The following is a 26,259-nucleotide window of genomic DNA, read 5'->3' on the forward strand; positions in this document are numbered from 1 at the left end:
GTACTGACAACTTGTCTATCTGACATGATATGGCGGTCATTATTTGTGGGGGATGTTGTTTTATTGTCTCAAGTAATTGTCTCAGCTAAATATTATTCTATGAGCTCTGTTGTTTCTGTTTTAAAATATTGTGAAAAGTACCACAGCTAGCTATCCTAGCCTGAAGTCTGGCAGAAGGCAGGATAAATTTGCACCTTACAGACTAACTAAGCCTGAGATATATATATAGCATAAGCTTTTGTGAGCCCAAGCTTACTTCATCAAATGCTGTGAAAAGACATGCACAGAGCAGTATATAAAATGGAGAGTGATTTGAGTACAAAAGACAGGATACCAGCTGTGTCCCCTCATTAATACAGACCACATCATTGCTGGACCAAACAACACAGAATATAATATCCAACGTTCATTCACCAGCAACTCTACCAATGTCATATACATCATCACCTGCTTAGTGCTTGCATGTTGTCTACACAGGACAGATGGAGTGACCCCCTATGTGTAAGAATGAATGAACACCAATTTGACATCAGCTCCAGAAAGACACAAAGGTCTGCAGCAGAACACTTTAACTTTCCTGGACATTTCATCACAGACTTCAGAGTGGCTGTTCTTTAGCAGTAAAACTTTAAAAAAAACAACTTAAACTGTGGAACAAAATATCCACAGATGGATTGTCTTAAGTATATTTTAAACAGGAACTACGGATTTTCATCCCACTATATGGATTAGCTTTTCTGACCCCTTTATTCCTGTGGGTTAATTGCTTGCTTGTCTACCTCTCCCAGAATTGCCAATCTCCCTTCCCTTCCTGCTTTTTGTATTAAAATCACTCTCCTTATTTTATAAACTGCAGTATCTCTCCTTTCACAGCACCTAACAAAGTGAGTTTGGGCTCAGGAAAGCTTATGATCTATATAGATAGATCTATATATATACACAAATGTAATTCTCTCTCAATAACATCTAGCTTGTATTTTAGTTCTCACTTTTACAGCGACGTTTTATTATTTACTTCTCACTTTACTGAACTGAGTTGAGGCTCATGAAAGCTTATGATCTATCTATCTCTCAATAACTTCTGTTTGATTTAGTTCTTACTTTTACAGTGACATTTTATTTTACATTATTTCAAAATGCCAAGTGGTTTGAAATCTGCATTTGCTCATACAGAACTGCACTACTCTGGTCAGGGTTTCACCTACTCCTTAATTTCTTTAACACAGAATCCACTCCTTTTGGCAGAATTCCACTCTGGAACATACACTTCCATTTTAAAATATTTTATTTTTTAGCCCACCTACTTACATATTTAAATTTTGTTTTCAGATGGTTTCACATTTCCAGTGTTCACAGCAGGTATGAACAGGCATTCATACCTATGGGGTATATACTCTGGGTGTGTTTACATGAGACTTGTATTAGCCAGTACTAAATAAATGAGCAGTAACCAGAGTAACTGCACAGTAGCACTGGCAAATGTCTTTTAAATGACACTACTGCACAGTAGCCTAATACTGCGCAGTAGTGTATTAGCACTGTCTGTGCTGTTAGGTGCTACTGTGCAGTATTATTAGGCTACTGCACAGTCAGCGTCTCATGTAGATGCACCCTCTGAGACTTAAAGATGAGATTGTAATTGACAATATTCTTGGTTACTTCACTTGGTTACTTGCAACCAACATGGGTTCATTAGAGGCAGGTCCTGTCAGACCAACCTGGTGGCCTTCTATGACCAGGTCACATAATCCGTGGAAGCAGGTGTCACAGTGGACGTAGTCTTTCTGGACTTTAGGAAGGTCTTCGACACCATCTCTCACCCCATTCTCGTTAAAAAATTAGGAGATTGTGGTGTCAATGCCTACACAGTCAGATGGGTCACCAATTGGCTGGAGGGCTGCACCCAGAGAGTGGTGGTGGATGGGTCATTTTCGACCTGGAGGGATGTGGGCAGTGGGGTTCCACAGGGCTCGGTCCTTGTGCCTGCACTGTTCAACATCTTCATCAGCGACTTGGACAAGGGCGTGAAAAGCACTTTGTTCAAATTTGCAGATGACACTAAAATGTGGGGAGAAGTGGGCATGCTAGAAGGGAGGAACAGGCTGTGATTGGATCTGGACAGGTTACAGGGGTGGGCGGATGAGAATAAGATGGGATTCAATACTGACAAGTGCAGGGTACTGCACCTAGGGATAAAGAACCAGCAGCATGCCTACAGGTTGGGGAACACTCCCTTCTCATCAGCACAGATGCAGAAAAGAATCTTGGAGTCATTATAGACTCCAAGATGAACATGGGCCACCAATGTGGGGATGCAGTCAGGAAGGCTAATTGCACCACAGATGCACCACGAGCAGGTCCAAGGAGGTGATCCTCCCCTTCTATGCAACATTGGTCAGACCGTAGTTGGAGTACTGCATCCAGTTCTGGGCTCCGCACTTCAGGAGGGATGTGGCCAGAATCAAGAGGGTCCAGAGGAGGGCCACTGGCATGATCAGGGGGGCAGCAGGGCAAGCCCTATGAGGAGAGGCTACGAGCCTCTTGTTCAGCCTCCACAAGAGAAGGCTGAGAGGGTATCTGGTGGCCGTCTATAAACTGGCCAAGGGGGACCAGCAGGCAATGGGAAAGTTCCTGTTCCCCTGAGCACTACTGGAAGTAACAAGAAATAATGGCCATTAAGTTGACGGAGAGTAGATTCAGACTAGACCTCAGGAGGCACTACTTCACAGTCAGGGCAGCTAGGATCTGGAACCAACTTTCAAGGAAAGTGGTGCTCGCTCCTACCCTGGGGGTCTTCAGAAGGAGGCTAGATAGACACATAGCCAGGGTCATCTGACCCCAGTACTCTTTCCTGCCATGGCAGGGGGTTGGACTTGATGATCTGCTCAGGTCCCTTCCAACCCTACCAACTATGAAACTGCTGATTGTTTTAGCAGAAGTACCTAGTTAACATGATTTTCTATACTGTCTCAAACTGCTTGCTATGGTGCAAAAAATCTATTTTAAAATAAGGTTATCTGATGTTGAGACAGAATGTGATAGCACCCAGGGTGTCTGCCACAGAAACTAGAATGCTGTAGAATTTATGCAGCTTTTTGCAAGAGTACAGAGAATTCTAGTTGTCTGTGTCTTCTACCACTGCTGCCAACCACTCATTTCAACAGTGTTCCTCAGACCCAACAGAGAACAGCCTGATGGAGTGTGAAAGTACCATGAGCCATGCACTTGTACCCTCACGGAAGTCAATGGCAACACACTAAAAAGAGGGACAGAATTTTACCCTTTGAAGCACTCTTTTCTGTTTTATGTTCAGGGTTTTTTTTGATTTAGATCATTGCAGAAGACCAAATTTTGTGCCTACAGAACAAGAGGAATTGTGAGTGTGCGTATCATGAAAGACAGGTTTCCCTTTGATTAAAAGCTTGGCTAAATAAGCATATGTAACATCATGCATTGCGATTTTAGCAATAAATCACTGATGTCATATACTATCTTACTTCCCTCTGCACTTTAACTTGGGGCCTGCATATAACATCCTAGCCAACTCATTTGGTAATAATGTGGGCCTCTTTTTCATTCTTTATTTTTCCCAATAATCTCTAGCTCGTCTGAAAGCAAAGCTCTGAAACCTTCCAGCTGGTGGTTAGTATAATTTGACAAATTTCACATCTATATTTTCAACAGCAGATTTAAAACTATTGATCTCATTTTCCATGAACATTTGTCCCTAGATATCTACAAGTGTTCACCCCTTCAAAATTGCTACACCATCCCCAGTTAGAAGTTTGCACTTCACAGGGCTAAGACTGTCTGCCTTTGCTGGCAGTCCCAGAATAATATTTCCAGTCTTCTTCAAAAGCAAAAGTTTCAGTGACTGGTTAATAGGTACTTACATCCTAAAGCAATTTGCATGAAAAGATCTCAGTGTTTTAAAGTAGATCAGTATCATTATCATCACCCCCATTTAGAGGTGTAAACGCTGAGGACAGAGAGAAGTAACACCCCAAGGTCACCTCAGAGGCCAAAATAAAACCAAGTTTTTTGAATCCTACTGGATCTAATCTGATAACTCAAAGTTACCTTAACAGCATCAAAAATAGCTTGAACTTGCCATTACCTTGCTAGCCTTAAATTTGAAGATGTCCTTAAAAGTAAATTCTAACTTAAACATAGAAAATGTTTTTCTTTGCAGATACAAAAGACCCCCCCCCCCAAAAAAAAAAAAAAAGGTTTCCTTTGCAGGTACCAACCCCAGAAAAGAGGAAGGGTGTTGTTTCTACAGTCCACAACATGGATGAGTACCTTGAATAAAACCAGATGGTGCAACAAATGAATTCAGGCCAAACCATTCGGTCTTGGTTTCTACTCCTATAGCAGATCATATTTCCCGAGAGATAATGTTATCTGTCCTAGATTCCAAGTCAATTATGTCAGAACAAAGAGTACAAAAGCTTCCATCCCACATAAGTCTGATATATACAAATCTTACTCTGCTACAGACAAGTCAGTGGAGCAATCAGCCAGCACAGAAACAACCTTGATTTGCACAAACCTGTGCATTAGAGAGATTTTTCCTAGGAGACTTTAAAACTGTGTCAGAGGGCCAGGTTACAAGGGACACTTCATACATGTTAAAATCACTTAATACATGCTATGTTCACTCATGTCATAGAAAACTTAAAACTTTTCAGTCAAGGAGTATCTCCAAATCATATGGGGCGCATCTACTCATGCCGATTGAAGGCACATTAGCCATTTAAGGAGCATTAAGGGCATAGGTCTACATATGCACACTCTTAATGCACCTTAAAAATGGTGATTTTAGGCTATTCGCACCTAAATTTGATACCTACAAAAGCAAGTATCAAATTTATGTGTGAAAAGCTAAAGTGCCTTAACATGTGTAGATGTGCTAAGGTGCATTAAGGTATGTTGACTGAGTTGGGACTAACTTTACTCCCAAGCCAGTCTGCATACCACGTTAAGGTGCCATAGTGTGTGCATGTGTAGACGCATGCGTAAATCACCTTAATGCACATTAGGCAAATGCGCATTAAGTTTAGGTGCACACAAAAGTACATGTAGGCATGCCCATTAAGTAACACATGTTCAGTTACCATGAGCCGGCTCTGTGGAGCTAATACAAACAGTTTGTGGTTCTCTAGCATCCCAAGCTACCCACTCCCAGCACCCCACTCTACTGCCCAGAGAGGTGGTATCTACCCCAGAAGAACATCCCCTGGTTGCTATGGGGGGTGTGACACCAGACCATATGGCATCACCCTGAGCACCCACTGAAAGCCTCAACATTCACCTGGGTGCAGCAGCAGCAATCAGTACAGGTTACTGGGCCAATTAAGGTGATCAATGGCTGGGCCAGTTACAGTTAACCCTAGTTAAGCAGATGTATGGCTTCATGAGTCAGGGGAGTAGCAGGTAGGTCTGCTCCCCGATGATCAGTGGAGGTCAGCCCATCCACACCCATTGTGTAAGCACCAGAAGAGAAGCCCCTTGCTCTGTCATCTCTGTAACACCAGAGGTCCTGAAAATGTGCGTGTATTGTATCCGGTCCAACTATTCAACACTGAAGTCAGCGAAGAGCCCCTTGTGGTCCACAACTCCCTGGTACATAACTGAAAAGAACTCCTTAGAGTTTATGTAATCTGAGATGCACTGATGGGGGCACAGAATGGGTACATTGGTCCCACTGACAGCCCTCACAGGTTAGAATGCCCATCAGTTCTAATCCAATGATAACCTTCCAGAAGTCTCTACTTCAGATTCACTGAGGGCCCAGCTCTTTAAGGATGGCGTTACACACTTCATGCCTGGCTGTCTTCGCCATCTTCCACCCCATACTGAACTGGCTGGTGACAGAATGGAGGCTGTGGGTGTTTGCCAACTTCCAAATAACCAGGGCCATGCGTTTCTCAACGGACACAGAGTGCCAAAGCCCAATGTCCTGGCACTGAAGCTTGGTACAAAATGTCCATGAATGTGTCACACAACATTGTAAATTTTCACCGCCACTACTTGTCATCTCAGCAGAAACTGCTTCCACTCATTTGAGCTCACCAGTAGTGCCCAGCAATGATGAGGTCTGATATTGGACCCACAGGACCCTGACTTGCACGGCAGCATGTTGTTCCTCCTGCAAATGAGCCAGTACGATGCTCATGCCAGTGTCACGGTCCTCAGAGAAGCATTTCACCAGGGCCATGAGCATGCTATGCTGAAGCATGGAGTGCCTGTGGATTATAGCAATCAAGGCAAGGATTTGCTTGATTCCACTACTCATTAGGGGTGTGCGAAGCTGGTAGTATTCAGATCCAGATTCAGCCCGATTCGGGGACAGCGATTCAATTCGCTAATTCAGATCACTGTCCCAATTCAATTCGGCCGAATCTGAATCTGAAGATATATTTTTTCTACATAGCTTGAGGTACAAGTTATGGCTTATGAATGCCGAGATGGTGGGGCAGATGGAGCGTCCTGCAGGAGTGTGGGGACATCCCCTGCACACTTGTCGGTGGACCTGGAAGTGGACCAGAATCCAGCCCACTTCCGGGTCCGCTGCAAAGCACGTGGGGGCCCTCCCATTGCCCCCAACTCACTAATCGGCTGTGGGGGAACCCTGGGTGTCCCATCAGACCCAGGAGACAGCAATCACTGAGCCGGGGGGTGAGGTGGTCCCCCACACACTCCACGGTGGACCCAGAAGTATGTGGTTCACTGCCGAGCACATGGATGACTCCCCCGCACTCCCATGGGACACTCTATCCACCCCACTATCTCAGTGTTCATAAGCCACACCTAGTACCTCAAGGTACATAGGAAAAAAATATATAAAGCTGTATCTATGGCCAAATCAGGAAATCTCTCTGAATCAAATCAGAGGCTTCCGAATCGATTCAGAGAGATTAGTGGGTCTCCTGATTTGATTCAGATTTGGCCACCGAATCAGGCTGAATCAAATCAGCGATTAAAGCTTTACACAGCCCTCTACTCATCTCCAGAATGCCCCTGGAAATCTGGTGCCATCTGGAACAGTAAGTCATAGAGGGCTCACCAGTAGTCACATCACATCATCACTTCACCTCACTTAACAGGCACCTTCATCTACATTTGGCTGTTTTCAGCCGGTATCAGAAATATGGGAATGCTAGCACAACATGTCAGGCAGCCTGCTTGCTGGCCCTCTAGAAGCAGAGTATGAGCTGTGCATGTAAGGTTCATAGTAAATATGGCTGTGCAACTGCTCAGAACATGTTCTAACTTTAACACTGCATAATGGTCCACAAAGTTTAACACATACCTAGAGTCCTGTGTGACAAGGCACTGACTGAAATGCACTTCTGTGTGGGTGGTAAGAGTTTAACCAAGGTTAAAACCATTATTGGCCTGAAAGTCAGAGTATTTCAAAATCTCTAAAAATCAAAATCTATTTTAACAATGGTGTAAGAAACAATAAATAAGTTTTGAATCTCTTTGTGTCACAGTTTAGTGAATAATGTAAGTAGTAAGGTCTTCTTGTAGACAAAGTGATATATACTGGGTTTCCTGCATTTCATCTGAGCACAAGATTCTTCATTTATACGTGACCAATTAGTTCCAAACCTCTTCCAATCACTACAAGAAAATTATCCTGATCACTTGCTCTCTGCAAATTACACAAAATGTTTAGTCATTCCTACATTAAATTTCTGAATGCTAAGCTTTCTAGAAATAAGAATGCATCTGGAGGTCCAGGTTTCTCATATTCCTTAATGTGCTCTTCTATGCCATATATTTATACCCATTTGAAGGAGGACTAACCCTCTGTCAATTAAGCTGGTTAAGGTGCAATTAGCCTAAGTAATTCCATTGAGGTTGTTTGACTTTTCCAGATACTTTTCATTTTTTGTAAAATCAACCCTTCCACACATGCATATAATTTTAATACAAATATGGGTTTTTATTAATTATTGTACAAACTGTAATTAACTGCTGCTGCAGAGCCAGGAACTTTAAGCTTGTAATTACAATGCCATAAAAAAAAATAAGAAAAGGTCTGTGTCAAAGAAATCAAGCAGTATTTTGCAGCAACAGTCAATAATCAGATTGTGTTTATTTTGGATTAGTGCCCGCAAACCAGATTAAACTTGCTTGCCTTTAAAAATAATTGTTCTTTAAGTATCTGACTCTTTCATGCATACAGCACTGTGCAACAATAAATGGACTCCATCTAAACAGTAGTAACTGGATCTTTATTAAGTGCATTGTACATAATGCTGTTGCTTGCAGCCACTATACAGGCCACCCCACACTTAAGGCTGTTTCACTTAGTGCTATTTCACTACAGCGCTCATTTTACATTGATACCCAATTCCATTTAGCGCTCAACAAGTTTTGTTATAACACTTGCGGGCATCCAACAGTTGGTACTGAAACTGACACTAATCCTGGCAGCCCTGATTCCCTGCAACTTGTTATATTGGTTGTAATTGAAAAGTTCACATTTATTGTGTCCTCCAACAACCCCATAAGTTTATTCAGAACACTAGCAGAGAATACTTTCAAACTGCTACTTGCAAGATGCTTTAGCTTACATTAGGCATTCTTCCTCATCCCTTTCCAGCTTCTTCTAAGATGTTATATGCTGAGCTGGAATCAACTGAGTCTGAGGACAGAGAAGCAGTGCTAAAATCCAGTCTCTTTCCATTGTAGCTGATTTGTTACTCAGTTCTCTTGCTCTCCTTAGCTCTTTGCTAACTTGTAAGTCAGTGGTATTCTCTTTACTTCTACCAAGCCAACTATTCCAGTACTGTCGGACAGCTGTACTGCTTGATTCAGCTGTACTGGATGTCACTTGCCCATGCTTCCCTGCTACCCTTTCTTGGCAAGTGTGAAACTCCCTATTATGTATTTGTCTGAACAGAATGCCCTGGAGCCCTATGGACAAGAACAACCCTGCACTAGACACTTTACAAACAGAACTAAACCCAAAACTTCTACCTGTCCTGGGGAGGGGGGCGAAAGAAAGAGAAAAATATTTTCTTATCCTGAACTCTATGCTTTAACCCAATACTGAAAAAGTATTTGAGCTCTCACTTTGTAATCATATTTCTGGCATAAACCACTCCAACAGAGAATTTCCCCAAGAGCGGAAAAGTAAGTCACAAATCTGCCAAATTATTTCAAGACTTCAGGACTGAATTTGCCATTGTAAACAACTGATTCTTTCCTATCTTCTAAAAACACTTCTCTTCTAAAGTGTTTTTAGAAATCTATGGCACTAATTTCAAAATGTAAAATAGTGATAATATATCCTTCCTCTTCAGGGATGTAGGTAAAAGGAGCTAAATATGTACTAGGTAGAGAGGGGGGTTGTGGTATTCATGGCCAAAATGACTGCCTTTGGACATGCAGTATTTGTCTCCTCACCTAACACAGCAGCCCAGGGAAAGCTCCTATATGCTCAGCGGTACTGGCCAATAAAATTATAGGATTGATTTAAAAAAGGGACAGCATTCTCACATGTGTGGACAGTCATGGCTGTAGATGAAAGACAACTTAAGTCTGTCCATATGGGAGACTACCAGTTGTGTATATGAACTAATAATATCCCCTAAGTTTTGTTATGGCATCTGTGGACATCCTGATCCACTCTGGTCAGTGGTTACTTCCTTTACTTAAGTTTAACACTGCTATTGAGAAGACAATAAATCATGCTTTAACTCTATCAGTTTTCTCCATCTGAAAACTGTTTATAAATTGGTTTTATTTTTGTCATTTCAAAACTTTTTTTTTTAGCTAGAACACAGCAGTGTTTTTTTAATTTTATTCCTCATATGTAGTGCTTCCTCAGTTTTAGTCATCTAACCACAGATGTCTCAATTTAGCTATTGTTTTGAAGAAACTTAGATGCTACAACACTTACAAACAATAGCCCTATGAACTGGAGTGGAAGGCATTGGGATAGAGTGCTGACAAAAATAGGAGCAAATAGAAGGTCACTGGGAAGCCATATTCATGTATGTAAGGTAAAGCTAATGTGTAAATGAAAATCTCTCCTCATTTGCTAAGAGCTATTGTATAAGTTTTTCCTACCTGCTAAAACTATAATATAGGAGATTTATTCCAAGAGTCACTAGGTCAATTAAACCACAAAATTCTGAAAGTTATTGGCAATAATACTAACTACCCGGACTGTTACTCTTGTAAGAAGGCTTGTGGTTTGTCTGGTTTGAGTGGGACACAAGACATTACACTACCAAGCCACACATTTTAAAAAGATAAAAACAGCACTCTTTGTGAACCCTGGACTTTCTATTAGCAAAAACGTCTTTATAAGGAAAAAAGCCCCTTAGAAACAACATTAGCCAGTCACTGCACAAATGTAAAATTAGTAAGAAACGTTGTGTTAAAAAAAATTAATTGCTACCCTGGATAGATGGAAGAAGCCCACCACTGTGATCCAGAGGTTACCTATACAATTCCTGGAAGGATAAGTAAGTATGTCTTCATACTTATTTTTGGTATGTCTTTCTATTTATTAGGGCTGTGTGAAGCTTCAGCTGCCGATTCAATTTGGAAGAGATTCGGCCCAATTTGGCAGCCGAATCTCCAAATTCGAATCAAATTGGGAGATCAATAAAAAGGTCCAAATCAATCTGAAGCCTCTGAATCAATTCAGAAAAAGATCTGGAGGAGACTTAGAGATTCAAGGGGTCCCTGCTCACTGCTGTAGGGAGTTGAACCTGGGCTCCGTGCCAGTAAGTAGGGGGTGGAGGGGCGGCGGCTGGAGGAGCAGGGAGGGGACCATGAGGGGACCCTCTCCAGGTCCCATCCCCTGCCTGCTCCCCCAGCCGTGCCTCCAACCCCTGCCCACTCTCTCAGCCCCATCAATGGCTGCCTCGCCCAGCCCCAGCATCCCAATGCTTTAAAAAAAGCCCCACACTCACTGGCTGCTGCAGCAGCTGTTAAGGCTTCTGGGGGCTTGTGGCAGAGCCCCCACACACACAGCACGGGGCAGCGGGGATTGCCTCTCAGCCTGGCAGGAGCCGGTGAGTGTGGGGCTTAAAAAAAAGTGCCAGGATGCTAGGGTTGGGCAGGGCAGCCATTGATGAGGCTGGGAGAGTGGGCAGGGAATGGGGCCTGTTTGATCTGGAGATTCGGTGACGGCCAAATCTCTGAATCAGATTTGGGACAGTGATTTGAATCACCAAATCGCATCACTGTTCCCCGAATCAGCCAAATCCGAATCCAAAGCAAATACTAGCTGCTTCACACAGGCCTAGTATTTATACAACCTCAGATGAATGCTGGATGAGATTGTGCTTTGGTTTCCAGTAAAGCACAGGTCTCTTAGTATCAGGCAGGTATGCTGTAACCTTCAATACAGAAAGCCCATAATAGAACAGAAAAAAGGTACGGTCCTTGTTTTATAGATCAAGGGTCTCCCCAACAAGCTCTGGATTTATGATAATCAAAATAATCTGGCAGTTTGTTAGAAAATAGTAACTTTAAATCATGCATCATACCTCCAACAGATCCATTATCCTTTGTACTCTCTGTTTTGACACTGGATTGATTGGATGCCTTCATCTTTGAGGTATTAATGGATTCCAGTAAAGAGACAAATTCCAGGAAGTTGGATTCATTAGGTGTCTGTCCTTCTTTGGCTTCTAGGTCAGATTTAGAGGTTGGTAAAGCCTTCTCTTTATCACTAACTATTTCTGTAGAATTCTTACTTAAAAGAATGTCTGTCCCACTGTCTACACTCAGCACACGAACATGTCTCTTTTCATGGGGAGTTTTACGAGATCCTGGATCAAGGTTTAGTTGATCTTCTTTAGAATTAAGATCTGTGACTGGCAAATTCTCAGAAACATCTTCCAGATTTGGACCTAAGCAAGTGTTAGTTTCTATGGGTGTATTTGCAGGATTGCTTTGTTCCTTTCCTGCATTGTCCTGATCACCAGATTCGTAACCTGAACACTGGTTGGATGATATATCAACCTTTAAATGCTCTGAAGTTCTTTCACTCTCACTGGCTTCTGGATAAACATTACCTCTACTGCCATCAGAAAATTCAAAAGTTATAATGGGAATTTTGAGCTGTTCGTTATTCTGCTGACTGTTCAGATCTTCTGTAGCTGCACTAGAGTCTGGGTTTGAGCTGGTTTTCTCAGTGCTTAATACCTTCAGGTGAACAGAACCTTCTAAATCATTCACAGTGTTTGGAGCACTACTCATAGTAATTATTATTTTAATGGGTTCATGTAGACTAAGTTGGTCTCCAGGCTGAGAGCTGTCAACAAGAGCAACAGCAACCTCACCATCTGAATAATCAAGATCCTCATTAGTGTTATCGAGGTTACAAGAATTTTCCCTTTGACCATCAGTCTCTTTGGCTGCAATTGCAGTACACTGTGGACAGTTGTTACTGAAGCTTTCATAAGATGACCCATCTGACAATTTCTCTCTCTTGTTATTTTTTGGATTACTTAAATGCTCTGAAATAACTGAATTTTCACTGCCCCATGGCTCCAGAGGAAAGCCATTTCTTAAACCATCACATTGTGACAAAGAGATATTTGACAATTTTTTAGCCATATCTGTATACACAAGAATATCTTCTGATGTATGGGGAACAGAGGGCTGCACCTTATTTTCTTTTTCATTTGTTCCATTAGTAGTAAAAGTCTCCACAGTCACTGGTTTTGTCACTATCGCTGAGGTGGTAGAACTTGTCATAAGGGCTGTAGAAACAGGCAGTGTATCTGCTTTGACATCAGGTGAAGTAGATGTAACTGGTGGAACAGCTTGATCTTCTAACACCATAACTCCTAACAATACCACATATGTAAAATGAGGCCATACAAACAAAAAACATTATACATCTAAACATTAACACTAGATTGCAGAACTAAGGAAGCACCAAAAATAACCCAAAACCAGATTACTGTTGCCAATTACTTTAGAAAAGAGTCATCTTAGAAAGTTTTTATAGATGTCAATATTTCTGTCAACTTCCAAAACGTTTTGCATCTAGCTAAAAAATTAAGGATAGTGTTTCCTAGTTTAGGAATTGTTTGAAAAAAATATTTTGCTTTTAAATTACCTGAAAATATAGTTTCACTCATGTGAATAGATATATGCATACAAGTCAGACCATTAACGGTTTGCAAGTTTTTCTGTCTCAGGAGCCTATAAATTGTAGGTCTACCCTTTGTGTGCTTCCTCCCCTCCCTCCCCCACAATCAAGAAAAAGGAGCATGTATATATAATAAAAACCCATGGATCACCCTCTGCTTCTCAAAAATTGTTTATTAAACCCAAATACTATGCTAGTACACAGAGGTCTCTCCCTCAGGAAAAGATGAGAGAGAGAACAAACCAATGCAACAGAACTTTTCCTTACCTGGGCAGGGGTAGATTTTTTCTAATCTAGCTGGAGAGTTCACAACTACCCAACTAATTATCCACAAGGTGGGAAAAGGGAGGCAGCAGCCACCCATTTTTCTGGGCCAGGTTAGCATCTAGTACAGACTCTTCATTTAAAAAAAAAATGGCAAGCAATGTTTAAAGAAAAACAGTTTAAAAAGGTAAAAAGCCATCAAGATACCTTTGAGATCCTCAACAGTTTCACGGGCTGGCAGTTCCTAAAAATCAAATACAAGGTTAACATGTGTTTTTTAACTCAGTGCATTAAAAAAAATGCAAGATATAAACTCAGTAGTTGCCTTATCACTGGTTTATGAAAGTATACAATAAGCATCTGTGGGATTTGTACACTCATCCTGATAAAGTGCAAGGTATTATTTGCATGATTGATAATGTCAATCACATTCCCTTCCCCTGGAATACCACAAAAGAAATCAAAGATGGATTTTGAAATCCAGCAGCCCCAGTTCTGGATTTTTAATCTAAGAGGACCAAGATCACACATATCAGTTTTACTTCTCCCCTATTACTGGCTGCTACTTAGTAAAATGTAAGATTTTTTTTCTATCATTTGGTATTATTTATAAAATATTGAAAAATAAATTATTTAACACAGACAGGACTGATATCTTGAAAAAAGATGCAAAGGGGAAATCAAGGTGGCATTAGTTTTCCTGACATCCGCAAACTCTTGTGGGATCAAGTCCCAGAACTGGAAGCAGGGAATTTCTCTTACATTGTCAATGATACCACTGGCAGGCCAATGAAGAGTAGGAAAAAAATACCTTACTATAAAGCAAAGAGGTGAGAAGACCAGGTAGAATCTGTATTGGCAGATATGCTGAGGCAAGCAAGCAAAGGGAAGCAAAGGGAAGGAAGGAGAGGGAACTGAGATAGGGACAAAGATGTAGTGGGGGAGTTATATAAACACCTGACTTCACAGGGGGGTTATGAAGGTAACCTGAAAAACATTTCTTAACCATACACATATAACACAGATAAGCATCCAAGTAAAAATGGCAGAGGGAAATTAACACTTTTATATTCAGAGCAGGGTTTCAATACTGCAGTAACTAGGAATGCACATGGAACAACGCACATGAAATGGAACATAAAATAGCAATGTATTCAAGGAACACTATACATTTGCCATGCTCAATAAGGCAGGAGTCCTGAGGAAATAAACAGTATATGATCATACATTTAAAAACTGTATCATAAAAAGACAAGGGAGGGAAATTTCAGATTGGACAGACAATTATAGCATTTGCTGATTTGCAAGTCCATGAATTTGAAACCTTAATGTTCTTTTAATGTAGATATTTTGTATGCAATATGTATACACCTTGTCCACCAGGTTCATACATCCCATTAGCTTTAGAATCTTACCCATTCCAGGTATGACATGTTTGCATTGTTTCATCTACTACGCAGATCTTGGAGTCAAGTCAAATGCATACGTTTAATAAAAGGGTTAGTATATGTGTGCAGACATGTGATAAGTCTCAGTTTCACAAATTTAAAAATGAAGCAACAAACCAGTTACTAATTATCCAGAAGCAAAGTCATTCCACAACAAAAATGGTTGTTATGTTTGATTTAGCAGCATGAAATAAAAAAGTGCTCACTTTGCCTCTAGAAAGCATCTTTTTCTTTCTGCAGCAGCAAAGACAAGTACTAATTACTCTGGATAAGATTAACCAAATGTAAAGATTTATCTACTGGGATGCCTAGCAAGTTCCTGATATCTTTGTATATTGGTTCCTCTGAGGTGAAGGAGGAACTGACCAGTTTAGTGTAGAACATAACACACTAAACGCATACATAAAGCATTTTTCTTCTTCTGCATCAAAGTGTGAGGGTACATAGCCAACTGCTAAAAAGCATATGCAGAGAACAGCTCTGCATGGCTCTATGCAAAATCAAGCAATTAATTCAAGTGATACGTATTTTGACACAATATTATGGCGTAAATTACATAGCATTGCCCAGAAAGAAGATGCCAACATCAAAAAACAGTATACTAACCAAAACCCCTGAAGAGTAGCGCGAGTGTATAGCCTGTACTCTAGAACTGCCACGGATTGTTGGAGTTGACTCATTTCGTCTGAATTCTTCAATTTTAGCATTATCTCTTTTGTTTCTGCTGATCCAAAAAATAAGAAAGTAGAAAATTAGTAACACTGTTTCTTAAGCTCACTGTATTTCATGCAGTACTGCTGACATGTCATTGCCATAGTGTTTAAATTAGGGAGGCAGAGTCTGGGATGATTTGTAGGGCCTTCCCTTAACAGATAGTGCGCTCCATGTTTTTCATTACACTCCTTCCCATCTTTCCCCAAATAGCCAAACTGAAGATTGGGTATATGATACAACCATCTACACACACCATTTCTAGCACTGGAAGATCTGTATTAGAATTACATTATTTCAATGTTTCCTTAGCCTCAAAATAAAAGAACATCAGCGCAAAAAGATTATGTTATTCCAGGAAAGCAGGACATAGCTATGTTAAACAGTGATATCACTCCAGCCTCTTGTACACAGAGCAGGTCACCTAAGTCAGCCCTATATTTGTCTACAAATGTATTTGTTGTTCCAAATGCTAGCTTGGGCTTTCTATTAGTAGCAGAACAACTAATTGTTAACTAATGAAAAAAAAAGTATGGTAAAAAATAATAACTATATAAAGCTCTGTCCCGGGGCAAGGAGAGGATATGAGCCCAGAAGGGCTAAAGGGGGATCCTGGGGAACAATACACCCCGGGGAGAACAAGAAGAAGGGAGAAAGAAATAAAAATACCTTATTGGCGGCAGGAAGCGGCGACGGGACCCGTGCAGCTTGGTAGCCAAGGTTTTTTTAAAGGGGAAGCAGCTGAGGAAGAGGAAAAGGAGACCCGCCCCGGAAGTATAAGAAGGGGAGGCCATGAGGCAGAAGAGGGGAAGAGAGAGATATCCCTGGGCTTACCAAGGAGTCAGAGGAACCAGGGAACGCTGCACCCAGCGCAGAGAAGGGGCAAGAGCTGCTTCCATGGAGAGATGCTGCTGCTAGATCAAAAGGGACCCAGGTATCCCAGTTATATATCACCACCGGGCCGCGAAGAGACTCGGCGGGAAGAAACCCATCAACTGAAACAGGGACCCACCGGCTTGTTGGAAAAGAGGCAGCTAGTAAAAGGGTCAAGCATAACCCTCACATCTGGGACAGAGGCTCCCGGGGGAACTGTCGAGGGAAGTGTCCTGAGCAGAAAGAAGGGGACGTCAAAGGCAGACACGTGTCCGATATACCACATAGTTAGAGGAAGTAGCATTAAGGGGGGGTAGTTGGTAAAGGGGAGCACTCCGTCATGGGCGCTCTGAGGTAAGGCCCCAGCTAGATTAAAATTAGGAGCACATGTAGGTGGTGATAGTTTTTTTTCTCTCTTTTGTTACTTCTGGGATAGTTATTAACTTGTCCTGGGACCCTGGAATAAGGGGAAAGGGGGACGGAGTTTTCCTAGGGCTTAACAGGCAGAGGAGTTCCGGTTTCATACTGGTCCCGGGAGGGGGAGCCAGGGGGACCCTGCATAGGAAGAGGTTTGGCCGTGGAGAAAACACCAGGAGCACGCTGTCAGGGCTGGGTATAGGGCAAGGTACAGGGGAGGTTGGAGCCTCGCAAAGACCATCACGCCTTGGCCTGGGGTAGCCGAACCCGGACGGTCGGACCCCTCCTCCACTGAGATTCCATCAAGTCATGGCAGGCGGGATTAGGAGGGGATAAGACCGCCCAAGGCGGGAGACCAGAGCACTCCACTTGTGAGGGACGGAGCGGAAGGCTACTACCAAAATCCAGGGCCGGGCGGCGACGGACCACATGATCGAGGCCTGACGGGTGCACTTAAAGTTATGAAAATGTATGATTATTCTATTCACTGGTTATCAAAATATTCAACAAACTGGAATGTTAAAACATAAGTGCCATACTGGGTCAAACCAACTGGATCCCCCGCATCCGTGTGCATCTAGGCCAGTATTCTGTTCCTAAGAGTGGCAAGTAGTACATTCAGTAATCCCTTTAGAGGGAGATCACTGAATTACACACAGTTGTCAAGATGTGCACACACCAGGGATTTATATAGTGGCATGATAATATTTTCTATTTTGTTTTCAAGTCCCTTAGTGATATTCAATATATTATTAGCTTTTTTTGGCTGTCGCTGCACACTAAAGTGATGCTTTTACAGAGCTTTTACAATGACTTCAAAGTCCATTTCTTAAGTTGTCAGAGCTAGGTCCGAACCCACCACTGTGTATGTATAATTAAGGTTATTTTTCCCCATATGAAATAGCTTGACATTGAAGTTCATCTGCCACTCATTTTGCCCACTCACTTAGCTTTGTGAGATCTTTCTGGAGCAGCTCTCCTTCAGCCTCAGATTTGACTACCCAGAATAATTTGCATCTATGAACTTGGAGTTTTCACTTTGCATCCCTATTTCCAGGTCATTGTCATTGAGCAAAATTAGGCACCACACAAATCCTGCAGGACCCCATGTTTGACCTCCCTTCATCCTGGATAGTGGCCATTTAGCACTACCCTTTTCTTCCTATCTTTCAATCAACTCTCAGTCTGCAAATAATTTTCCCTCCAATGCCATGTTAACTCATTTTTTTTAAAAGCTTTTTGGTGAGGGACCTGTTTGAAAGCTTTTCGAAAATCTAAATATATGCTGTCAACTGGATCCCTGGGTCTACATGATAGTCAGAATTCCAGCAGATCGGTGAGGCAGTCTGCCCGTTAGAGAAACCATGCCGACTCTTCCCCATGTCACAGTTGTCCATGTGCAGCTGATTTTATTCTTTATTATAGATTCTACCAATTTGCAAGGGATGGAAGTGAGATTCACTGGTCTGTAGTTTCTAGGTTAATCTCTAGAGCTTTTTGTAGATGAGTATTATGTTGGTTATCCCCAGTTGCTTATAACAATAGATTACCTACTATTGCCAATAGTTTTGCAATTTCGCTTTTGAGTTCTTTCAGAACTCTTAGGTACATGCCATCTAGTTCTGATGACTTAGTAGTATTTGATTTATTCTAAAACATCTTATTATCACTTCAGTGTGATTCAGATCTTCAAACATATCTACTAGGAAGGATTGATCTGATGTGGAAATTCTCCCAATATCTTCTGCAGTAAAAACCAATGGAAAGAATTAATTAAGCTTCTCTGCTGTGGCCCTGTGTGACAGGCCCATGGCACACTCACTACAGCACCAGTGTCCAGGTAGCCAGTCTGCTGGGGAATTGGCCAACACCACGTGACCAGAAGAGGGCCCGTGGAGTTGTCCGGTCCTGGAACTCCTCACTAGCAGCATGGGGGAGGGAGAAAGAGGATATACCACAAGTGCAACCTGAAACTCCCTGCAGCTAGAGCAGGGCCAGCATACCCCCACAGGGGCGGGTTACTAGGCCAGGCTGCAGGAGCCCCATTTGCTACCAGAACTCTCTTCTGGAAACAGGCCACACACTTACCTGTGGCACCACAATAGGGAATCCTTCAAGGGGCAGGAGGCCCCACCAGAAGAGGAGATGCCATAGGCAACCAAACACCAGTAGGAGAAAGAGCAGGTATTGGCACGGAAGCCTGGATGGGTAAACCCAGCAGTGCAGCCCTGACTAAGCCTCTGCTCACACACCACAACACTGAAAGGTACCGCAAGGGCAGCTGGGATGGGAGGAGGCCAGCCTGAGAGAAACCAATAGAGCCCGCCGGGGAAGAAAACCCACCTGGCACCCCTGTGGCCACTGTCACTGTGTTTGAGTAGGTACAGACCCAAAACCCGATGGTAAACCAGTAGTGGCCATGGAGGACCCTAGGGAGCATGAGGGGATGTTGCCCAAAGTACTGGGGTACGTGGCTGGGTGCCATTAGGCCTACAACTCCAGCTTGCCTAGGGAATACCCACAAAGGGGAAGCTGGCGGGGACCAGGTGAAGCCTGCCTCACTGAGTGCAGAACACTGAAGTAAAGTGTTGGGTGTAGGTAGCATTGATGCCCTGCTTGCCCACACCATGTGCACATGTTCAGGTTCATTAATGCTAAGTTGTGCAGTCATTAGTCAAGAAGGCCTCACCACTCTCCCGTGGAGGACCGTGCAGGCAGGCATGCCAAGAGATGGGCCAGCAGCCCATCACAAAGATCACCGAGACCAGAGTGGACCACCTGAGTGGAAAGGGGTAAAGTGTAGGTGTGGTGGAGCCTCACAGAAGACCTATCAGCTGAGCAACCTGGGGCTAGAGGAAGCACTAAGCAGCACCTCCAACTAATCTCAGATAACATCAAGTCATGGCAGATGAGTAGGCCTTGGGGTGGCACCCAAGTGGGCAGAGCATACCAGGGGTGGTGCTGCAAGTGTGGGTCTGCCACACCCTGTCATACTAAGTGCACTTTTTATACCTTGGTCATCTAATGGTTACACTAATTCACAACAAAACAATGTGAAGCTTAAGACAAGCCTCTTAAGTTATCCTATCAATGTATCTGATAGCAGAAAAAGGAAATAATAGCTTTGTGAGCTAATAACTTTGAAGTCTTCAAAGGAATATAAATTGAAGTTACAGCAACTCAGAGATATCCAACACGAATTCCACTAGTAGGCAGCAACAACTATACAGAAACCACAGTGAGCTGCAAAATCTACCCAAGAAGCTGGATAAATTATCCTATGCTGAGGTCTGCACTGCTGCAGCTGAACTACTGCCAGCAACCCAAAAAAACAGTTTAAAGCTGGCTTAGGTATTTGTACACTACACTACAGCCATTTCTGTGCCAGCAGCACAGATGCCGTACTACAGGCTTCAGGACTGTCCGTATCCACCAAGTTGCTCACAAATACACAAAGCTACTGGTAACTTTTTCCTGTATAAGTTTCAAACACCGGCTTCCAGAGTACTTTAACAAAGGTTCAGCTTTCATAATGAATTGATTGTTTCTCTACTCCATTATAAGTTAGAAACAAGAATGACTTTCTTACATAGTTTGAAATTAACATGAATCCAAGGAAGCTACACTCTAGTGCCTAATTTGGCCATATAGGGAATGTCCAGACATGCATGGACATTTGGTTCCCCAGGGACAAGTAGTGGCAGCACAAGGTGCACCTTGTGCCACTGCTACCTGTCCCAGGGAACACCGATGACATGTATGCTATATCATGTGGCAAGTTGCCCCAGGTGGGGTAGGGGAGGCTGGGGCCAGTACTGAGCTGGCCCTAGCAGCCTTACCTGGGATCTTGGGGGCTTCCCAGAGCTACATCCATGGCAATTCTGCCATGGGAAGCCCGGCTGGCAGTCGCCACATGGCTCTGGGTGGCCTGGCTCTGCTTTTCAGCAGCACATGCTGGCTGAGCGTGCATTGCATCATTGTTGGTTTTTCCCCCACTTCTTTGACCCCTGAAAATCCAGGGGTAAAAAAAAACCTGTGGGAAAAAACCCGGCCCAGTGCATGCTTGGGCAGTGCACCCTTGCAGTGCGGAGAACACCAGACTGTGTCGTATGTGTCACTGCAAACATGTTTGCAGCGCCACATACTGCACAGCCGCGCTTCTCTGGACATGCCCACAGGCACTCTGACTAGTGTCTTACTCTGTAAGTGGTCTCATTAACACCTGTTGAATGTTTCCAGAGTAATGTTCTCCTCATGAAAATAGTGTACATGGGCATGAAAGTATTTGATTCACTAGGAATGGGATTCTGGTCTTAGGGGAGACATAAAAGGTGTAATATACTATGTACTCTAAACAGAGAAGGCTGCTGCTTTCCTTTGGACTAGAGCAAGGACCCAGAATAATCCATAGATAGGGAAAGAAGCAGTGAGGGGCATTACCACAAAGGCTCTCTAAATTAATATAAGAGCTCAAGCAAATGTCCTTGCAACAGGGGGCCATCCCAAAGCCTATCATTACATCAGCCCACCCTCCTGTCTAGGGCAGCCTGCCCACTGTTTTACCCACCACACCTTTGATGCAATTAATAAGTTGTTGCTAAGCAGGAAGCTGCCCCTTTTATGCCCTAAAAACAAGGATGCAATACACAGCTCCAACTTTCCCTTTACTGTGTCCTAAGCCTTGCAGGTGTTATACTCCTGTCATTTCTGCACCCCCCTGGCAGTGTGCCCCTGTGTCTTTGCACCCATCTGGTGCTAGGCCTCCCTGAACCCCTGCATCCCTGCACCACTCTAGCACTAGGGCTCCCTGTGCCCCTACATCCCTGCCCCAGGGCTCATTGAGGCCTCTGTAGCTGCACCCCTCTCTTTGGCACTGGGCTCTGTGTGTCCCTGTAGCTGCGGCCTTCTCTCTGACACCTCTCTCTCTCAGCACCTGTCATTAGGCTGTACCTGAATAATGTGCCCCTTTCTCCAGACACTGATGAGGCCTCCAAACCTCCCCTTATAGCCTCATCCCAGTCCTCTGGTTCAAACAGTAACACAAGTCTAAGCCCCTGTTTGAACACATACATAAACACTAGCAATGACAACCATGCTATGTCCCTTTAAGGAGACAAACTTCCACCCTTAGTGCAACATGCCCCTAGCCCTAGGTATCTGGGAGTCTTCTAGAGTCTTCCTGCACAAGAGACAGAGAGTCCCCCTGGTAGCTCCAGGCCTGGGCTGATATGCCCCAAAACCCTGCCACCTTCCAATCATGTGACGCCTGCAGGTTCTGCCCAATTAACCGCTTAGGCTGCTACCCCAGCAACCCACAGCTGTGGAGCTCTCTTCAAACTGGAATCCCCACAAATGGGCCTTAAAAACCCCAACAATGGATGCATCTACACATGTGCTTTAGTTCAGAGCTGACTAGTTAGCTCCTCAGTAAAGGAGTCATCATCTACACGTGTGCCAGTATTAGGGCACAGTAAATTAACTGCTCCCTAAGATAATACTGCTGGGGACAGTACTATCTTAGGGCACAGTGGGTGTGTCTACACATGCTATTAATTCAATAGTAAAAATACTGCTCAGTAAGCCCACCAGGAACACATCTACACTTGCCCCCTCTTGGGAGCAGATTTGCTCCCAGTGGAAGAAACCTAATACAGGGCTGCTCCCATCTTCTTCTACCCTCCTGCAGCAGTCAGGCTCCTCTTGGATGTTAGCTCAGGGGCTGGCAGGGAGCACAGGGCCAAGCTCTGTGGGCATGAGACAGCTGTCTCATGACCCATACACATTGGGAGGGGTCCTGATGTGCACAGGGCTGGGAAACAGCTGCTGCTGCACAGCTCTCCCACTCCATGCACATAGGGACAAAGGTCTGGGGCAGGTCCCAGCCAACTCCTGGCTGCATGGGTGACTGGTGCCTCTGAGTCAGGGGGCACTTGCCCACCCCCCCAGTGGCCAGTCAGCAACTGGGGGGGGAGGGTCCCCCGCAGCCAATTGCACTGACCCAGAAGTGCAAGGGATGCGTGGGTGGCTGTGGAGGGATGTGGGGGGCCATAGGGGTGTGTTGGGAGCAGTGGGGACTGGCCCTGGGGATCAGCCCCGGCCACCTGGCACCTGCACTGCCACTGCCCCATCACGTGGGTATGGCCGCCAGTTGGCAGGGCACCACATCGCTCTGCACACTATCAGGCAGCTGGGGCCTCTGCAGCTGTTACCCAGAGCCTAGAACTGCTCAGCCTGAGCAGCCCCAGGTGCCTGACAGTGCATAGAGCCATGTGGTGCCCTGCCAACCTAGGCCACACCTGCACGATGGGGCAGTGGCAGTGCAGGTGCCATGCGGCCAGGGCCGGTCCCCACTGCCTCATACTGTGTAGGGGGGGACTCTGCCAGGAGGCCCCAGTGACCCTGACAGCCACTGCTACTGCTGGTGAGTGTGGGTTTTGGGGTTTTTTGAGTCCTGGACTGCTGGGGCCAGGCAGGGGGGCCATCAGGGGTAGGGCTTGATCGGGCAGCAGAGGCTGTGTGGGGGGCCTCTGCCAGGAGGCCCCAGAGACCTCACAGCCACTGCTACTGCTGGTGAGTATGGGGCTTTTTTTTTTTTAAAGTGCAGGGATACTGGGGTGGGTGGGGCAGCAATCAGGAGGACTGGGGGAGTAGGCAGGGGATGGGACTGGGCAGGGAAGTAATCCAGGGGGCTTGGGGAGCAGGCAGAGGATGGGGCCAGGCAGGGGTACCCCCCTTCCTCCAATCCTGCCCTCCTTACTTACCAGCATGGAACCTAGGTCCAGCTCCCTGTGGCTAGCACCAAAGCAAGGGCCAGCCATAGAGATGCTGTGGCAGGATACCAGAGCATCTCTGTGGAAGACCCGAGGCTCTGGTTGCCTCAGGTCACAGTCCTGGACCATGCCCTGCCCCGCTTTTTTTGCCCCAGGTATTTTTTGGCCCCTGGATACCAGGGGCCTAATTTTGCCCCTGCACTACAAATTTGCAGTTCAGGGAAACTTTTTTTGTTCCTGCACATGCTTCTTGTAGAGTCTCAAAGGGCTTTGAGATGCTACAAGAGGCACTTGCGTGCTTGTCTGATGTGCCCAGTGAATCTTAAAACAAGCACATTAGAAAACTTCCACAAGTACATAGGAAACAGAGACCCCAAATCTAACCTCATCTGCCATTACTAAGGAAGTTTCTCAGTTCCCTCCCTGTGAGAACCCTGTCCAACACAGTTTCCTGGTTTTACTTCTTTGAAAATTCTTCTTCACAGAGGGAGGAGACACTATTAATTATTCTCTGACTCAAATGGCAAAAGGCAGGCCTCTGATATTCTTGTTTGAGTTCAACCCCTTTTGGCTCTGGGTTGTAGAAGTCAGCAGGTGAAATCTCTCCACTGATTCCCCAGCTCTCATTTCTCTGACTCCATCAAGCAAGACTTTCTTGCTATTTGCCTTCCCCAGCCCCAAAAAACAACTCAGTCACAGATAAACCTATCAGCTCTTCCCCTTCTGCTTTAGCTTTCTCCACCCTCAACTCAGAAAGCTACACATGCAAACTGCTTTGCTTCTCACTCCTGCTTCAGTCTTTTCAAGGAACTAGTTCACCTCTCCCCAGGGTTTCCTTATCAGATCCCAATCAGCTCTCTATTCCTACTTCTTCTTACACCTTTATTAATCTTAGGTGCTGCCCCACCCTCCTCAGTTACAGTTGTAACATACCTGTCCCATCAGAGAAGCTGGATCCACTTACATGAGTTGCCAGTCCTTTGAGAGGACTTATTAGGTCCTTGCTTGCACAACTTAAAATTGCTATAAAACCCAACAAAAGTCTGCTATGCAGGACTGGGACATGGACTTGTCATTGTTATAGAACAGCTCTGCATAATAAAAAACTTACCGAAGAGTAGAGCGCTGACCTACATTTTCTGTTGTGGCCTCTTTATCTTTACTTTGTCTTCCATTCTTTCTTGAGATCCTTTGTTGAATTACTTCTCCTTTATCAAACATCACATGCAGACGATAACTGATCACCTTTATTATCATGAAGAACACAGTCACAGAACTGCAGTATATAAAAACTGTTACTGCATTTGGTGGGAAAGCCTAAGGAAAGAAATGAGAGAGAGTGTTAATGATACTAACTTATCACAAGAAGATATTATTACTTACTCACAATGTCGGGGGGAAGGGGGGTTACCCTTAATTTCTTATTGCCTGAAACAATTAACATTGTAAAATTTTCCCATCACTTGAATTATGGCTGCATTTCTTGTTTTTTATTTCATCTCAGTTGAAGCTTTATGGAGTATTTAGATTTCAAACTTGGATATCAGATGTACTTTTGATCGATTATGAAAATTACTTGATCAAAAATCAATAAAAAATTATTACAATAATTATTTTGAGACCTCTTAAAACATCTTCCCCTCCAACCATGGGCTGGCAATAGGTGAAAGAAGTGTATATAGTAGGTGCATCTACACATGCCATTAAAACGATGTAATAAACTCCAGCACAGTTTAGGCTGGAGTCAGCTGCTCCCAAGCACAGCATCTGTACATGGGTCCAGGACCACAGCAGTTTGAGCTGGGGCAGAGCAGCATGGCTGGCAGGGCATCCAGGGGGTCAGTTCTGGGCTCCAGGTGGGAGCATTGGGTGGCAGAGGAGCTAGCTCAGGCACAAGGGTGTTACAGTGCAGAACTAAGTGACAGGCAGCCCTTGCACTTTAGCAGTCTTGTGCCGCAGCCAGACCATCACCATCTACAAATGTATTTCAGCACATATAATTACACAAATGTAGGATAGTACTATCCTCCTATGGCAGAGTTAATTCATTTACTGTACCCTAATACTGGTGCACATGTAAACAGTGACATTTTACTGTAGAGCTAATTAATAAACTGTAAAGCCCCTGTGTAGATGCACCCACTGTGTGTTTGTTTAGGAACATACACACAGACATAGAATCAGGAGAACATTTTTAATCTATAAAAAAATAATAAGAAACTACTGTCAATCTCATCCCAATTAATAACAAGAATTTAACAAAAAAACCATTTAAGCTTGATCTTCCATCACTAAGACTGCTGGTTTTGCACAAGTGTCTTTATTGGTGTACAATGGAGTATTAAACAAATAATCTGAACTTCTAAAAGAGAAAGGGACAAAGTCCATTTTGTGAAGTAGCTTTGTTTTTCTCTTTGTTTTTTTAAAGCTTTGCTTAAATGCTAACTTGCAAATGTTAATGACCAGCAACAGCTCTCCTAATAATTAAAATGAGTTAGCAGGAATTCAGCTATCCTTAGAAAGTCCCTTCAAATGATAGAAACCAGAGACATGCAACATTTTACTGATTAAGGCCATGTCTTGTACAAAGAGAAGTGGGCAGATAGATCCCTCCAGTTCTCTTTGAAGGATCAAAGCC

At 43.9% G+C, this 26,259-nt stretch overlaps 1 protein-coding gene across 1 annotated transcript in view; it reads right to left on the reverse strand.

Moving 5' to 3' along the window:
* PCNX2 (pecanex 2) overlaps window positions 1–26,259 on the reverse strand; it is a 269,742-nt gene that overhangs the window by 238,512 nt on the left and 4,971 nt on the right. Inside the window, exons 2-5 of the mRNA XM_090044227.1 lie at window positions 24,733–24,938; window positions 15,457–15,574; window positions 13,610–13,646; window positions 11,523–12,830 (exon numbers count right to left, since the gene is read on the reverse strand). Coding sequence (XP_089900353.1) covers window positions 11,523–12,830; window positions 13,610–13,646; window positions 15,457–15,574; window positions 24,733–24,938 — 1,669 coding nt within the window. The remainder of the gene's footprint in view (window positions 1–11,522; window positions 12,831–13,609; window positions 13,647–15,456; window positions 15,575–24,732; window positions 24,939–26,259) is intronic.

This window comes from Crocodylus siamensis, chromosome 1 (assembly GCF_052110815.1).
Source record: "Crocodylus siamensis isolate JL-2025a chromosome 1, ASM5211081v1, whole genome shotgun sequence".
Taxonomy (NCBI): Eukaryota; Metazoa; Chordata; order Crocodylia; family Crocodylidae; genus Crocodylus; species Crocodylus siamensis.